General features: G+C 48.8%; 1 protein-coding gene across 2 annotated transcripts; it reads left to right on the top strand.

Annotated features, from left to right (window-relative positions):
* Window positions 1-66: 66 nt before the first annotated feature.
* PHB (prohibitin) lies at window positions 67-4,730 on the top strand. 2 transcript variants are annotated; one of them, XM_010284688.1, is made up of 6 exons: window positions 67-244; window positions 654-815; window positions 1,245-1,387; window positions 2,031-2,147; window positions 3,271-3,366; window positions 4,356-4,730. In XM_010284688.1, exons 1-6 carry the CDS (start codon window positions 157-159, stop codon window positions 4,566-4,568), a joined length of 819 nt encoding a protein of 272 aa, XP_010282990.1. In that variant the 5' UTR covers window positions 67-156; the 3' UTR covers window positions 4,569-4,730. The 2 variants fall into 2 exon arrangements, with proteins under 2 accessions (XP_010282990.1, XP_010282991.1); XM_010284689.1 differs by lacking the exon at window positions 3,271-3,366 and having other exon boundaries at window positions 114-244; window positions 2,031-2,054; window positions 4,518-4,568.
* Window positions 4,731-15,847: the final 11,117 nt, after the last annotated feature.

Here is a 15,847-nt window from a genome sequence, read left to right as displayed (position 1 = left end):
CGCTGCTGCAGGCCGGGGTTGTTGAGCGAGGTTAATGCTGCCTTTCATAGGCACCTGCACGCAGGACCCCCGGCCTTCTTGCTTAATACGGTTTTAACAAGCTGGTGGGTTTTTGCAGGAGGGACTTCATAAAGGGGCTGGAACTGGACGTGTGAAATGGCTGCGAAGGTGTTTGAAAGCCTTGGGAAGCTTGGCCTGGGGTTGGCTGTCGCAGGTGGAGTTGTCAATTCTGCTCTTTACAATGGTGAGTGGGAGAAGCTGAACGCTTCAAGTTCACTTTACATGTTTTCTCCTTTTCTTTTTGTCAGTATCTTGGCTGCTGCTCTGTGCTTTTATTGCTAATGGCATTGGGAGAAAATAGACATGAAGCCTTGCTGGGCTGTTTTATATTACAAGAGGATTGCAAGGTCCTTTATCCAGAAAGCTGTCAATCAGCTGCTGCCCTTGTGAGCAGACTGGGGGGTCAGGAGTCATGGCTGCATCTTCTCTTTGCCTTGTTGCTCCCAAAGATCTAATTAATTTCACCAGTCACCTGGAGCAAAAGGCTTTAACTATCCCCAACAGACCATTTCCATGGAGAAGGTTTTGCTGGTGTGCGGGTACAACAGATGGCAATAGTGAAACTGTGCTTGACATGCTGTTTTCTCCCCCAGTTGATGCAGGCCACAGAGCTGTCATCTTTGACCGATTCCGTGGGGTCCAGGACACAGTGGTAGGAGAAGGTACCCACTTCCTCATCCCCTGGGTACAGAAACCCATCATTTTTGACTGCCGTTCTCGACCCCGTAACATTCCTGTGATCACTGGCAGCAAAGGTGAGTGTTTGGACCTGGCAACCATAAGAGAACCAGATGCTCTGATGATTTTTCTTCTGAATGTGGAGAACCCATGTGTCCTGAGTCCTTTGGCACACAGTCAGGAGTGGTTTGACCTGTATTTTTAGTTACAGAACAGATTAAAATACCCTTCCTTCAGTCCTGTAAGTCATCCCTTTAAACATAAACTTTCTGCCTTTACAGTAGGGCAAGTAATTCCCAGTATTGCAAACAAACTGAAGCTTAAATCTTAGCTGTAAGGAGGATCTGGATCCCAAGGTGAAAGGGGTGGTAAAAATAACTTGTCTTTGCTGGCAAAAAGAAGTCTGAATGTTTATTCGTTGTCATTTAGTTGTCCTGGAGGGGACAGCTTCAGGATATCTCCAGTCCCTGTGGTTTGACACTAAACTCGTGACTCTGTTTCTACAGATCTACAGAATGTGAACATCACGTTGCGTATCCTGTTTAGACCCGTGACTGCCCAGTTACCGCGGATTTTCACCAGTATTGGAGAGGACTATGATGAGCGTGTCCTACCCTCAATCACAACTGAAATCCTCAAGTCTGTTGTGGTAAGGACAGTGTGAAAGCTGCTGGGTCAGCTTGCTTTCCTCTTTTTTTTAGCAGTGAGAGACCTGCTGGAGTATGGAATATGTTGTGTTCCAGAATAAAGCTTCACTTTCCACCCCTCAGGCTCCCAGGCGCCATCCAGAAAAGCTAATTGTAGCTATGCTAATTGCTTGCTTCTTGGTCATTCTGACTGCTAGGCCTGACTTGAACCACGTTGGATGATCTCTGGATGGAAAGAGGTTTTTTCATTATCTGCTGTCAGCTGTTAGTTCTGCTCTTCAGGCTGGGAGTTGCAGTCAGGAGACTGAGATTTTCACTTCTATAATCGTCGATTTCAGCTTACTTCCAAAACCAGAGGTCTTCAGTATCCCCAGGGGACTGCTAAATATTTGCTAACCAACTTTAGTCCAGTTATGTGTTTTTATGTTAAGTGCTCAACTGGACTACCTCCCCTCCAGCTTACACTTAAAATTTCTAGTCATTCAGTCTTTCTCTTACTTCAAATGCCTGGGCAGCTCCGAGTTTGGTAGCTTTGGGAGAAGAATTGGATTAACTCTGGGGCTCGTGGGTGCACAGACAAGCAGGGCATGGAGAATCTATCACTTCTTGGAGCTTTGTTCTCACTGTTGTCCATCCTGATTTCAGGCTCGCTTTGATGCTGGAGAATTGATCACTCAGAGAGAGCTGGTCTCAAGGCAAGTGAGTGAAGACCTCACAGAGAGAGCAGCTACCTTTGGGCTCATTTTGGATGATGTGTCCTTGGTAAGAGTTCTACCTTCTCAGTTTTTCCTCTTTGGAGTGTGCCCAAATAAGAGCAATGGAGAAGAGAATCAGTGGATGGCCAAAGAAAGGTGGGCTGGACGTTTGGCCATGTGGACTATGTTTGTCTGTCTGCAGTCGCATGTGATGTAGCGGTTACAGCTCCAGTCAGTACCTCTGGTTTTGTTGCTGGCCTGTGACCTTGAGCAAGCCCTTGAAGGCTCTGCTGCACTGGCTTAACGACAGACTTCACTATTGCAGGGCTTCTGTAGTTAAAATGAAGAGCAAATGCTTCTGTGGGTGATGGATCAGGCTGCACACTGCTTTAGAGAAGGCAGCCGTTTCACAAGCACCCTGAGACACAGGGAGAAAATGCTAGGCATGAGGAGGTAATGAAAATACCCACTTTTGATAGCATCCTTTTTTCTACAAGGTATTAGGTTTTGTTCTGGCTGTGTCTTCTAAGACTAGTCAAGGAGGGAGCTCTCCCTTCCTCCTATCTCCCTATAAGCTTTGTAAATTAAATCTGTTGTAATTTAACCTCTCCCTCTCTCTTCTGGGACTTCCCTCGAAAACCTGCTTAGAGGAAATGGACATGTGGGAAGCCTTTGCAGGAAGGTGACTTTGTTTCTGCAAAATTAGTGTTTTGACTCTTTTTGGTTCTGTTGCTTTCTCCTGAGCACAGGAGGAAATTCCCCTTTCCCCTGTCCCATCCCAGGAGCCTGCAGCTCTCCAAACAGCCCAGGCTAGGCACATCTGAAAGGTGTAAGATGGCTTGGCAGACAGCTGGCTTCCCTGCCTTGGGAGGGGGAGCGCTGGGCGAGCCGGCTCCCTCTGCTGAGGGCTTGAGGAAGTGGTGGTGGCAGGGGAGCATGGTGTATCTTTGAAGGTACTGGTGTTACTGGTCTACTGGAGTTGTGCTTGTGGTGTCTCCCTTAAGAATTTGAAACTGGATGGGGACGCCCACTTGTCCCAGTTTCTGTTCTTTTAGGGGTACTGGCATTCCATCTCTGTTCCAGTTTCACTGATACAGGCAGGCTGCCTCCCCCCTGGGAGCCGTATGGGTCGCAGCAGTGCTGCTGTAAACTGTCAGCATTGTGGACTTTGCTTGATTTCTGCCCTGCAGACCCATCTGACCTTTGGCAAGGAGTTCACAGAGGCAGTGGAAATGAAGCAAGTAGCCCAGCAAGAAGCAGAAAGAGCCAGATTCATTGTCGAAAAGGTACCTTGTCCTGAGAAACTTGGAAACGGTTCTGGGTATCTCGTTCCCACTCTAGCTTGCAGTGAACATCTCACCTGTCCAGAAGACCGGGCAGGTTGAATGATGAAGTCACTTAGAGTCATAATGCCGATATGGTTCTCAGCTCTGGCACGTGGCTGTTGGATAGATAAAGTCTAAGGTTTGTTTTATTGGGGTTTGGGGTCTTTTTTGCTTTTACTCCATGTCACAGTCTTACTGAAGTGCTGAACAGAAATGTGTGCATGAAGGAGGAGGGAGGAAACAGCACTTGGGAGGAAACAGCACTTAGGAGGAAGTGTCAGTTAGAAACGGGGTTCGGGGTTGAAATTTGCAACCCAAGTGATCCTGGTTGTGAATTTTGAGCGGGTGTCTGAAGCTTTCCATGAAGTTTGATATGGGCACAAGAGCTGTGTCCTAGGAGTGTTACTGACTACATGCAAGACCACGTAATCTCAGATCAACCCAGGGTCTTGGTGAGCATCTGCAGAAACAGTTTCATGGAAAAGTACCCTAGTACAGCTGAGAACACGTGCCTGTTGAGATTGCAAGAACCTACAACTACACCAAAAGTTAATCCAGTGGATGCAGTAAGATGCATGTAATCAGACAGGATGGTTAAACATAGAAGTGTTTATCTGACCTGGTTTTAACTCCGATGAAGTTCTTAAATTTTTCACAGACAATTTTCCACCAAGAGGGCCCTTAGGTGGGTTAATGTTTCATGAGGTTAAGACTGATAAGGCCATTTAAAGATATTTTTCAACCTTTTTTTCCACAGTAGGCAGAAAAACAGTCTAGCAGAATACAGCTTTAAAATAAAATCACCTTCTATCTTTGCTCTCCTACTGGGGAAAAGAACAGCAGAGTGGTCAAGTGTGAATTTGTGTTTTAAACATGACAATAGCATCTTCCTTCTCTTTTGCTCTTGTTTTCTCTGTTGCTTATTCCTCTTCTCATCTGTTTGCTTTCAGGCTGAACAGCAGAAGAAAGCAGCTGTCATCTCTGCTGAGGGAGACTCGAAAGCAGCTGAGCTAATTGCCAACTCGCTGGCCACTGCAGGCGATGGCTTGATTGAGCTGCGCAAGCTGGAGGCAGCTGAAGACATCGCATACCAGCTTTCACGGTCCCGCAATATCACCTACCTGCCCTCTGGACAGTCAGTGCTCCTCCAGCTGCCGCAGTGATCCTGGCTGTGCAGCCATAGCTAGCCTGGTCACCTCTACCTACCAGATCAGCCCTTTCCAAAATAATCTTTGCTATTTCCTCACTGGTCGAAGTAGAGGAAATGAAAATTCAACCCATTTTGAATTCTTAATCAAATAAAACTGAACGCTCTTGACAACAAACCTGCATTCCTCCCATGTATGGTCAGAGCACTGGCTCCACTGACCATTACGCTAGGTTTGAGAATTGCCCCTTTCCAGGCAGTTTGAGCAACAGGAGCAGAGTTTTCATTTGTTCACTCCTGGGACAAACAGGTAGCCCAGGTGACTTCCCTGACCACAAGAGTGCTGTGTCAATCAGGTTTCACAGCGATGCTTCAGTGCCTTTAGGCTGGCTGAGCCAGGGTCGTTAAAGACTTGCAGGTCCTGGACTACAGAACAGGGACGCTCAGGGCTCGCTTTTAAGTTAAGCCAGTCTTTTTTCAGGTGTCAGCTGAGAGTAAGAGGACATCTCAGCTGCTAGGACAGTGGCTCTGCTGTGCCTGTGTGAACCATAGCACTGATAGCTGGAGACACAGATCGAGCGGATTGTGGCTGGGGGTGAGAATAGCAGAGATTCACTTTGCAGTAGATGGATAGATTTCAAGCATGGAGGATAAGATGCTTCCTCTGCAGGAAATACTTCTCATGTACATGCTGGAGTGGGACATCTCCACTTCTCCCCACGCTGCTGCGCACTGATTTGTTTGCTGCTGCTTGCCCTGTTGTGCAGCGTTGGTGCTTTGACCAAGGTCAGTAAAAGTGGCAGTTGGCCTATTCCAGATGGCATCTGGGACAAAGAGGGGATGACTCAGTGCTCTGTGGCTCAGGCAGTCGGAGGTGGGCAGAATTCTCTGTTACATGAATGCTCTTTTTATTTAGGGAACCTGAATTGTGAGGAGGATGTGATGGGTGAGATTGTATAACCAGCCTTCAATAAATGTCACAATCCCAAGTGTAGTAGTGTGGGGTTTGTTTTTGGTATCTCAGAAGAATGAAGGTTGGGTCAGTGGATCAAGACACCTCATGCTTGTGCTAGATTATTTGGATAAAAGTCACTTAGCACAGGCAAATAGGTCTGACTCCCGACAACTTAAAGCTTGAAACATGATTCTTGGGCTGAATTCCTGCAATAAGGTAAGGCTGCGAGTATCTTCAGGTTATTGTGAGGGCTTCTAATTGCTTTCCGTGCACAGTTCAGACTGTCATTTACTGCACGTACATACATTTTCCAGGGTGCTTTTTTGATGCAATACCATGCCGGTGGGAAGAAAACAGGGGTGTATTGTACCAGACACAGCCTGCAGTGAACTGCCAACCTGTAGGCGGCTGTCAGAAGGCACGGTACTAGCTTGGCACACCGTAACCCCCATCCTGCAAATAGGATGCTCATACAATGTCTGTTCTCCCTGAGCAGTAAAGTCTTAGGTGGGTGTCATCACTACCCTGAGGATGTTGAGCCCTCAGGAAAGCTGCTGTGAACGGTGGGCTCATTTCATCCTTGTACAGCCACTTTGGGTTGTTGCCCTCGCCTCTGGCAAAATGGAAAGACTTGCCTGCTTTTTCTGCTGGGCTGGGTACGCTCTTGCAGTGATGAGGTGCCTGAGCTTGCAAAATATTTTAAGCAGCTGAGCAGTCAGGTCTGTAACTCCCAAATAACTTCCAGACCTCTTCCCCCTCAAGTGCTCTTGTTCTTTATTCTTCTGGTTTACCGCTTCAGACACTTCTAAGGAAGCTTCCACTTTTCTCCCAAGGCTCCTTTTAAAGCCCCCTTAGCATTTCCTGCGTTTCTCTCAGTTTCATACACCAGGTGTTGGGCTCAAAACAGCATGTCTGAAATCCCTTCTCAGCTTCTGTGGCTCTGCATTACCTCTCCCTCCAGTTCTGCATTTTCAGTGGACTGTGGCGCGTTTCCTGCTGCTTTTGCCGTTGGCCTCTCTGGAGGAGGTGTCTGAGGCTCTAACTGTGGCCCCTGGGTCTGATTAATCACCATTCCTTTGCTTTTGGGTGTAATTCTTTTTACAAACATTCCCTGGCTGTTAACTGCTCCTTTACCCTCGCTCTGCCTCACTTAATGTCTAAAGCTGCCATGAACTCCTCAGACTTCAAAGCTGCTCTTGAACCTGTAGCTGTCTCGGTGTGTGCTAGCTGAACTCCTTGTTTACATTGTGTTTATAGCTGCTCTTCAGCCTCATAGACCATGTGGACCATCGAGCTACCTGGCTCCAGATGGGAACGGTGACCCTAAAATCAGGACATGGTTTTGTGTGGGCTGCATGGGGATACTGGGTGAGGAAACAGCCTTCTGCTTGTTGGGTGGATGCTGCTCAGAGAGCTGTGCAGCTGTGCAGCAGTGAGCGAGAGCTGCCTGGCATCCTTGGCCAAACTTCTCAGGTGCTGGCAGACTCCTTGACATAAAAACAAAAAGTCAAGATTGTGTAGTCAAGGACTGGCCTGCCTGCCATTCCTGGCCAAGGCTGGACTGAAGAGAGTCGAAGGCTGAACTTCACTTCCCAGGATTCTGGCCCTTCCCTCGCAGCGTTCGGGAGGCGTTAGCAGGGTGTGAGCACTCGCTCTCAGTGCTCTACCTGTCAGGGCAATAGAAAGAGCTTCGGGCTTAGGTAACACGAAGGCAGGCCGCCTGTGCTGCTCAAACAAACAAGGCATCCCCACCCTCTCTGTTTGGCATTTCTAACCTTGTTGCTCTTAATAATCCAGTAAAAAAAAAAAAAACCAAAAAACTTGCTCATGAAAGTGGAGCACAACCTGAGGTGGAGCAACAAGAGAGAGGGTCAAGGCATGTGGCTTCGTACTGAGGGAAGAGAGAGGAGTTTTGTTGTGCAGGTCCTTGTCTGCCCTCGCAGAGAGCCTGTGTAAACCAGCTTATCAGCCTGGTGTCCTGAGACTGTCACCTGCTGCTTTGCTGGCCTAAGGCAGCTGGCTCCCAGCCGGCAGAGCTATTGCAAGGGCTGCCTGCTCTTTGCAACTCTCCTGTGTACAAAGATGCTAGAGATGCTCCAGAAACAGCAGATCTTCCCCCTTCAACTCATCCTTAGAGAGAGCAAGAGAGGGGCTGACTTGTGACCATGCCCGGAGGAGCAACAGCTATCTGTGACATAGTACTCCATGACCACCACATCTTTTGGGTAAGACGCTTCAGCCCAAGGTAAGCCATCATCATGGGTGGGAGGCGGCTGGATGATGCCACTTGAAGGGAGGTGAAGAAACCTCAGGTTTCTTTCTGTGAACAGAAAATCCAGTGGGCCTGTGGTCTGCCTGTCACACCTGGATTCACACTGTCTGAAATGTGTGGCCCAAGTCTGACTGCTGTGTGGGCTTTCTGATGCTTACTAAGGGATTGCAGCCATGCTAACACTTCTGCTTTGGGGAGGGGAATACCTTCTGTGGTCAACTTTCCTTCATTTTTGCCACCTATATGCACAAACCACTTTGAATTTAGTATATTCAACAACTTTTAATCCCTTCATTGAAATTGGTTTCTCTGGAGGAAGGACAGCATGATTGCATGAAGCCAGTGCTTCCCCAGCAAGGTTGGATGTGTTCCTGGGCTGGAGAAAGTACTCGCTTCCTTAAGCAACCCAGCTAAAATGGCCCAAAAATTTATTCAGAGAAAGGCTCTGCCCCAGACCTCAGCCTGGGTGTTTGCTAGTCTGAATTAAATGCCCGTCCATCAGGCTCTCCCTCCCCAGAGCTGACTCACATCAGCATTGCACCAGGTACTCCTGGATCTTTCCATTTTCCATCAAATTGTTACACTTAGCACCAAAGCCTTGGGGCCGGGGGTGTTTTGCGGGTGAATGATGGAGGCTGTAGCTTTGCTGCTAACCGTGAGAGACGGCGTTAGCCAGGAAGGAGGTCTGCGAAGGGGTCACCCTTTTCAGCAGGTCAGGAGGATGCAAACGGAGGAGCGGCGGAGGCCGGCAGCCAGGCTGCTCTCCCAGCAGGTGGCAGCAGCAATGCTGCTCGCTGCACAGGGAAGGGTAGCGGGGACCAAAGGGTGTCCTCAGCCTCCCGTGGGGACGGGTGAGCGGGGAGGTCACCCTGCCCTGGGCAGAGGACACAAGGAGTGGACGTGGACAAGGGCAAACACAATAGCACAGTCTCTGGGCGAGGAAGAAAAAGCACAAGCTGGCATGAGCGCTGTGTGACAGGCAGTACAACGTGGGCAGGCGGCTACAGTGATTTAGTCCCTGTGCCAGGCTGTCCTGGTAAACCTCTGGTGCCCATTTTGCTCTGCTGAGCATCTCCAGCTCCAGGTTTTAACTCCTCTAGCCTAAGGTAGAAAGGTGCTGATTCCCTTTCTAACCCTGGTCCCAGGGTGGCTTGGCTTTGCAGCCTGCCTCCTTGCAGCCCTTTCAGCATTCCTCCTTTCCCACCCGCCAACGACTGCCCCAAGCTTATTACAAATTCAGATTGGACAAGAGCAACAGAAATGTCTAGGCCTGACTTCAGATGTGCTAGGTGATTTAGCTTGACGTGGGAAAACAGCGTTGAGTCCTTGGGTCCAGACTATTAGCATGATGAATTCATACTGGTGAGCCCAGTGTTGGTAAAAGCTTGGCAGTTTTTTTAATCTGAAGCCCTGTAGTTTTGTGGCCCCAGAGCAATTAAGAGTAGCGGCAACACGGACTCATCACTTGTATTTCTCTGAATGCAGTCCAAAAACTAAGCTACAGGGACCAGGTCCTGGGCAAAGGTCTGCTGGAAATGAACAAGGTAAGACCTGCTGTGGTATGTATGAGGGGGACTGTAGCCCTCTCTGCTGCCAGAATGCGTCTCCCACTTGAGACCAAAGAGCAGCAGTTGCTTGCCACTTTCACACATCAAAGCCCTACAAGCCAAGGTGAAACCTCCCTAGCCACTGCACTGTCTTGGCTGCAAACTTCCAGGGAGGTTTAGGTTTGTTTTGTTTTTCCTGGGAGACTTTGCCTTATTTCTTCCTTTCATGCTAGTGCAAGTGCTCAGCTCTGCAGCACCCGCAGCAGCTGGGCCAGCCCGCTAGCAACATTCAGACCAGCCAAACAAGCTTTTGTTCATGATAAACAAACAGGAAACTGCCTGATTTCCTCTGTGTTCACCCTCTCTCACGCGCTCTCTCCCTATTTAATAGATAACCAGCCTACCTGGCTTGCGAAGAGGAGACTGAAAGCAACCACATGGACTGGCACCCTGGAGCAGTTGTAATTTGCAGCATGGCTGTTGCACTGAAATGGGCATCTGCTCCCTGACAGTCGCTGATGCACCAGAGCTGAAGCCTTTCCAGGTAAGGGAGCTCCCCGAGTTTGTGATAATTTATACCCTGCAGCAAGCTGGCAGCATGTCTGAAGTGGTTAGAGCAAGGAATAGGGAGGAGTTTCCTTATTGCTTCCTTTGTGCTGTTTATATCCAAGTGGATCTAGCAGAAAATGCCTCTGTCCTGAAACACAGAGGATGTGGGGGGAGAAAGCGCTTGTGGAAGTGGGTAGCAAATAATGTCCTAAGCCAGGCTTGAGCTCAGCTCAGCCAGGAGATGGGGAACAATTCTTAGGGCCAAATTTGGTTTAATTGTTCCTTGCCTGGCACTAGTCAGCATTGGGGGCTGACGTTCCTCATATATGCCTGTTTTCCATCAGCAGAACACAGCTGACTTCAGTCCAGCAAGTCCTGACTTACACTAGTGTAATTCTCAGAGGTAGATCAGGTCTACTTGGGGATGACTTGACTTTGTGCTTTGGTTTTCTACCTGGTGCAGCAGGAGAGGACTGTTGCAGGTAGAGAGGTATCAGGGTAAGTGATGACCAAATCTATGGGGACAGGACCTAGTGGAGCAGGCATCCAGTTCTGGCTGAACACATCCCAGAGAAAGGAGAGGAACTAGAAAGGCTGGGAAGCTCCCATGGGAGGCTAAGCTTAACTGCTGCTGTAAAAGCAGCATTTGGGGTTCCCCACACTAGATCTGCACATGATGCTGATCTGGACTGAGTCAGAAACCTGCAGTGCGTTATCTTTCATCTCTGACAAGTGAAAGCTGTGCATAAGCATGGGAAATTCTGTCCCAAACTGAGCTGCAAGACAGCAGTGCAGAAGGTGGGAGTCAGTGGAAGATGCCAGCTGCAAGACATGCTCACATCCCCCATGCTGGTAGGGGCAGGAAGGGCAGGAGGCAGCTAGGAAAGAGCAGGCAAGATGGCTCTGAAGCAGTAGGTTAAAAATATTCAAGAGGCAAGAACAGGAAGGAAGCAGGGGTTAAGCCTGAACAAGGTGAGTCTATCCTAGAGACATTAATTCAAACATGTCTTTCACGGGTAGAAGTCTTCTGCAAAGCTGGTAAATACAGCTCTGTTGAGGCTTTGTTTCTGGCATTTCCAGCATCTTCCTCCCAAGCTCAGCTTTTCATGGGTGCTTTTCAAACCCAGAGGGAAGTTTCTACCCAAAAAGCTAGGCTGAAAGACTGGGTGTGAATGGAAAGGACTCTAGTTAAACCAGTTTGTTCCTCACCAGCCAAGGTACATGGACACTACTTGCACTGCTTTGGTAGGGGGTGATGCTGACCTGAGCAGAGGTGCTCTTAACGCAGGAAATGTCTCCCACAGCCTGCTATGGCGACATTTCTATTTTCCCTTATGCAGGCAGTCTGCTGGGGAGACTACCTGAGATTACAGCATAACACCAAAGCTGATAAAACAGACAACAAAGAGTAAAAGCCCAGTTCTGTGGGTTTCCCTCACTCCCATCTTGTTCTTGTCCAACTACCATATCCCAGAATTGTATTTTACTTTAATAAAGAAAACAAAAGCACAAAACCAAGGCTCCCCAAAGAGAACTTTATTTTTTTTGTGGCATGATTTTTATGCAGAAGCTGACAGCTCTGATAATACAGCCATGTTACCAGCCTGCTCCCCCAGTACCCCAAAGAAAGTCAATAACCGACACATGGATCTGCCAGGCTTTTCTGTATTACACATGGCTGTTACTGCTGCCCTGCCCAGGCTTAGTTCAAGCCCTTAATGCACAAGGCCCTGCAAAAACCATGCTGAAACCAGCTGGCCATGCTATCTCCCTGAACAGCTGCCCCTCAGCACTGAGGTGCTTGCAGTGTTAAAATACTTGCTAGGGAGAGCTCGCTGTGTCTTCTCAGAAGGGCAGCGTTAAAGCTACTGGTACCACCAGTGGGTACCTCAGTCTGGGCTTCTGCTCCAAAGGTCTAATCTTGGGCACAAGGACATGCTAGTGGGTGTTAGCTCTGCAATATTATTTAGAGGCAGCTAATGTTTAATTGTGGCCTTCCATTGAACTAGTAAAGGTGAAAAGAGAACGGGAACAGGAATTTCCTCTGCTTGAACTTCTACTTCGCTCTGTATAGTCTCAAAGCCCAGCGTCTCTGCATTCAGTGGTGGTGGTTCCCTCAGACAGCATAGGGCTTCCTGTGACAAGAGGTGGCAGGAAAAACCCTTTGTTTTCCTTTTGCTTCCTTCCCCATCGCTTGTGAGGATCCTGAATCCTACAGGACATAGCAGGATACCTAAAAGATAAAGCATTAATCTGAGAGTAAAGCGGTTGGGTTGCAGACTGGGTCAGCAAGGTGTCAGCACCCTGTCTGTGCCTCAGTTTCTCTTCCCACCCTTGGCTTGTTTTCCTAGTGGGGCAGGGCCTGTTCTTTGGAGCACCCTTGAGCAGCACCAAGGCTGAGCTTGAGCTCCAAGGGCCTTTCTTCCCTTGGGGAAGGAGAAAGAGTCCCAGTTACAACTGCACTCTCACACAGTCTTCAGTGTCAAGTCATGCCCAGTTCAGGCTGTTCCCTAAACAGAACTGTTATGATGTGGAAGACTCAGCAAAACATCTAGCATGCAGAGAAGGGCTAGTGCTGTTCCACCTGGCCCTGCGTAGTGCCAGCCCTGTCACCAGCACCAACTAGCCACCAACGGTCACCATGGGAGGAAGCAGGTGGGAGAGCAGGAAAGGAGCCCTGTTGTCTGTGGGAAGAAAGAGGGATAGAAGGGCTGGTGTGCTGGCTGCTGAGTTTCCCAAGATATCATCACAGCAGGAGTCCGGATGAAGCAGAGAGTCATCACTGCCTGGGTAAAGCAGAGAACTCTTGCAAACTGGACCCCATGTCGCAGCAGCACAGTTCACACAGGTCTGCAGGCCCTGGACTGGGCAGACATATCCCTTACTAGAGGATTCCAGCCCTGGTTTGCTGCCTGAAAGCCATATAAAATAACCAGAGCAGGTGGCTCAGGGACTGCCCAGGAACAGCCAGCTTTGCAAACCCAAGAAGCCTGCCCACACCACAGGAAAATTAACCACTGATGAAAGTAGGAGTTCACCTCTGTTTGATTTTTCCCCCACATTATTCTGCAGCTGGTGCTGGTTATCCCCACCACAGAGCTAGGTGCACCTCAACAATAATCTTACTTGTTAAGTTTGCCTTCTCAGCAAGTCTAGAACATCTAGTCCTCTAAAAAAACCAGAGGTGGTTAACACTCTGTTCTGCTGTGTCTGCAGCCCCTCGCCCAGCAAATTCTCATACTTCTGTTGTACTTTTCACCCTGAAAAGTCCTAAGCTGCTTACCAGAATAAAAGAAAAAAATCTGGTTTCCAGGGCAGGACAATGTCACTTACTGCTGTATTGCTGCTACTGCTGGAAAGAGCTGCAAACAGCTGCTTGCTGAAACACTGCAGCAGTTTAAGGAGGAAATGAAGATCTGTATCACCTGTCCCTGGCACTGCATACAACAAGGAGGACACATGAGGGCACTTCCCACACTGGTTGGGCTCTAGAGAGAAGAGAAATGACAGAGAGGAGGCACAGGAGCCACAGCATCTTACTGAGCAGGGAATAAGGTGCAGAAAGTTGCCTCTAGAAGTTATACACCAACATGAAGGGAAAGCAGAGATGACAGCAAGGAAATCAGAGGGCTGATAAGGATCTGTGGCTGTGAGGCAGGTGTGTGCTAGGGAACAGATCATGTGCAAGCAGAGATGTGGGGCTGTTGCTGCATTTTGTTTCCCTTTACCTGGCTGACATGTCTTTTCATGTCAAAAGCTAGATCAAAGAGGGATGTAAATAGCTGAAACTGGCTTCCTTGTGGGAAAAGGACTGAGTGCCACAGCCAGCCTCTCAGTTGGATCCCTCCCTGGGATCAGCATGAGGAACTGTCACCCTCCATTAACCAAACAGCCAGGGAAGAAAGCATGCGACTGCAGGGCGCTCTGGGCACTCAGGAGCCAAACCACGCAGCAAGGCTAGGAAGAGTAACTCTCCTCCGCAACTGTCTCTTCCCTAGGCCACCAACAATGGTGATGGGACACAGCACGACCACGAGGACAAGTGCTTTGGTTTCGTTCTATCAGAAGCCCTTTAGAATCCAAGGATATTTGCACTTTTTGCACTTGGTCCCCTACCTTTTTTTTTTAATTCTCCCTCTGCAGAGTGATGGTGTCCACTGAGAAAGGGGGACTTAACACTTCCTTTTAATCTTTGCACAGCTCTTATTTGGGGGGAGTAAAATAACCCTTGCTGACATCATCTGATGATGAAGACGCAGAGCGCTTTTGTAGGAAAGGCCCCTGCAATCCTCCAGTAGCCATTTCAGCACGAGAGGACCTCATGCTGGAGGCTCAGGGTAAGGAAGCCAGGTTAGAAAACCACAGACTGCATCAGAGGGAACAGCAAAACAGCCTAGGAGACCAAATGCTCTCCTCATGTGCTGGGGGGGGAGAGAGAGAGAGACCATCACTTGTCCCATGGTTGAACACCAGCAATGGCTTTGCCTTTGTGGGTGTTGAAATAGTTAATGGCTTTACTCCTCATCTGTGCTCCCTGGGAAAAGAGCATCCACCGTTTTCCAATGTCCCTCTGCTGATATCCCACATTTGGAAGAGAGGCTCTGTCACTCGTTGCTGTCTTGTTCATTCACCTTTCAAGAAAAAGGTCTGCAGCATTTTTCTTCCTGCCCTTTACAAGGCAGGAAATTCAACTACATGGCATCCTTCACATGCACATAGTTAAGCAAGAGCACCACCACATCCCCTGACATCTCTCTTGTTTTTCTCAAGAAGCTGCACTGCACAAGAGTGTTGGGCTAAGACTGAGCAGTGCCCATGCTCGAAAAGCCCAGGGTCTCCGCTGGCTACCCCTCCCTTGTCCAGCTATACACAGTCCCAGCAGAGATTCGAACAGCCTGGGACCTGCTCTGAACTGGGACAGCTAATAACAGCTCCCATGGGGCTGGTCAGAGCAAAGTGCACCGTGCTCTGCTCCTTTCCCATGCCCCCACAGCAGGGGTTGCTGGGGCAAGGAAGAAAACTGGCAACATGGCTCTGATCCCACCACATGGCTTCCCCAACCTATGCTGCCCCTTTTATTTGATCATGAACTTTGACTCTGAAAGCCCCAATCCCTGCTCTGCACAGGGAGCTCACATCCGGCTTGTATGTTCAATAATCAAGAGCAGGTCAAATAAATACACTGGCATGTAACATTACATTTCAGGGGGGTGAAGGTGTATAGATTTTTTGCAAAACCTCAAATCAAGTGCCCTACACTGTTAGGGAAGGCATTTGCAGCAAACAAAGCACATGGAGAAACAAACCACAGGTAGAGAAGGGATTGCAAACTAAAGGCTTTAAAAAAGGGAACTACAGCAGGAACACAGTAGGCAGGAAGGAGCCAGAGCTACATGGCACAAGAGACTCCTGAAGTCCCTGGGAAGCAGCTAACACTACCAAAAGGGCTGATGCCTTTCCCCCTTTTCCTCTTTCTGCTACTCTCGCTAGTTCTTTTACCGCCGCCAAACCTAAACCACAACAATGCTCTTCCCTCCTACACAGCGCTCAGCAGTGGTTTTCAGGACTATGCAGTAGGCTTCGCAGCTTCCTGGGAGAGACAGTACCACTGCAAAACGCTGTGCCAGCCTGGAAAGCAGCAGCCCCCACATCCTTTTATGAGCCCCGTACCTGCCAAGAACAGGGAGCTCTACCAGCAAAAAATATTTTTTACTTCTTGTCACATCTCCCTCATACATCAGGCCTGGGCCCTGCAGGTGGGTGTAATCAAGAAACCACAGGCCAGAGTTAAGTAGTTATTAGTATTTTAAGGGGAAAGAAAGGTTTGAAGGAGTGAGAGCTGAGGCTTGGCATAATAACAGATGTGACCGACTCCTCTGGCTACTGTACTGTAAATCAGATAGGGCCTCACTGATGAGGCCTTTTTTAAGGTCTTACCTGGCTCCAGAGGGGCAGCTCTGTCACCCTACACG

Source organism: Phaethon lepturus, unplaced genomic scaffold, assembly GCF_000687285.1.
Source record: "Phaethon lepturus isolate BGI_N335 unplaced genomic scaffold, ASM68728v1 scaffold38513, whole genome shotgun sequence".
Classification (NCBI taxonomy): Eukaryota; Metazoa; Chordata; class Aves; order Phaethontiformes; family Phaethontidae; genus Phaethon; species Phaethon lepturus.
This window is presented reverse-complemented; position numbering and strand designations above follow the sequence as displayed.

Excerpts from the sequence above, each read along its gene's own strand:
- PHB (XM_010284688.1), top strand. The coding sequence starts at position 157 with ATGGCTGCGAAGGTGTTTGAAAGCCTTGGGAAGCTTGGCCTGGGGTTG. Across the intron at positions 816-1,244 it reads TGTGATCACTGGCAGCAAAG|ATCTACAGAATGTGAACATC; the intron begins GTGAGTGTTTGG and ends CTGTTTCTACAG. Across the intron at positions 2,148-3,270 it reads TTTTGGATGATGTGTCCTTG|ACCCATCTGACCTTTGGCAA; the intron begins GTAAGAGTTCTA and ends TCTGCCCTGCAG.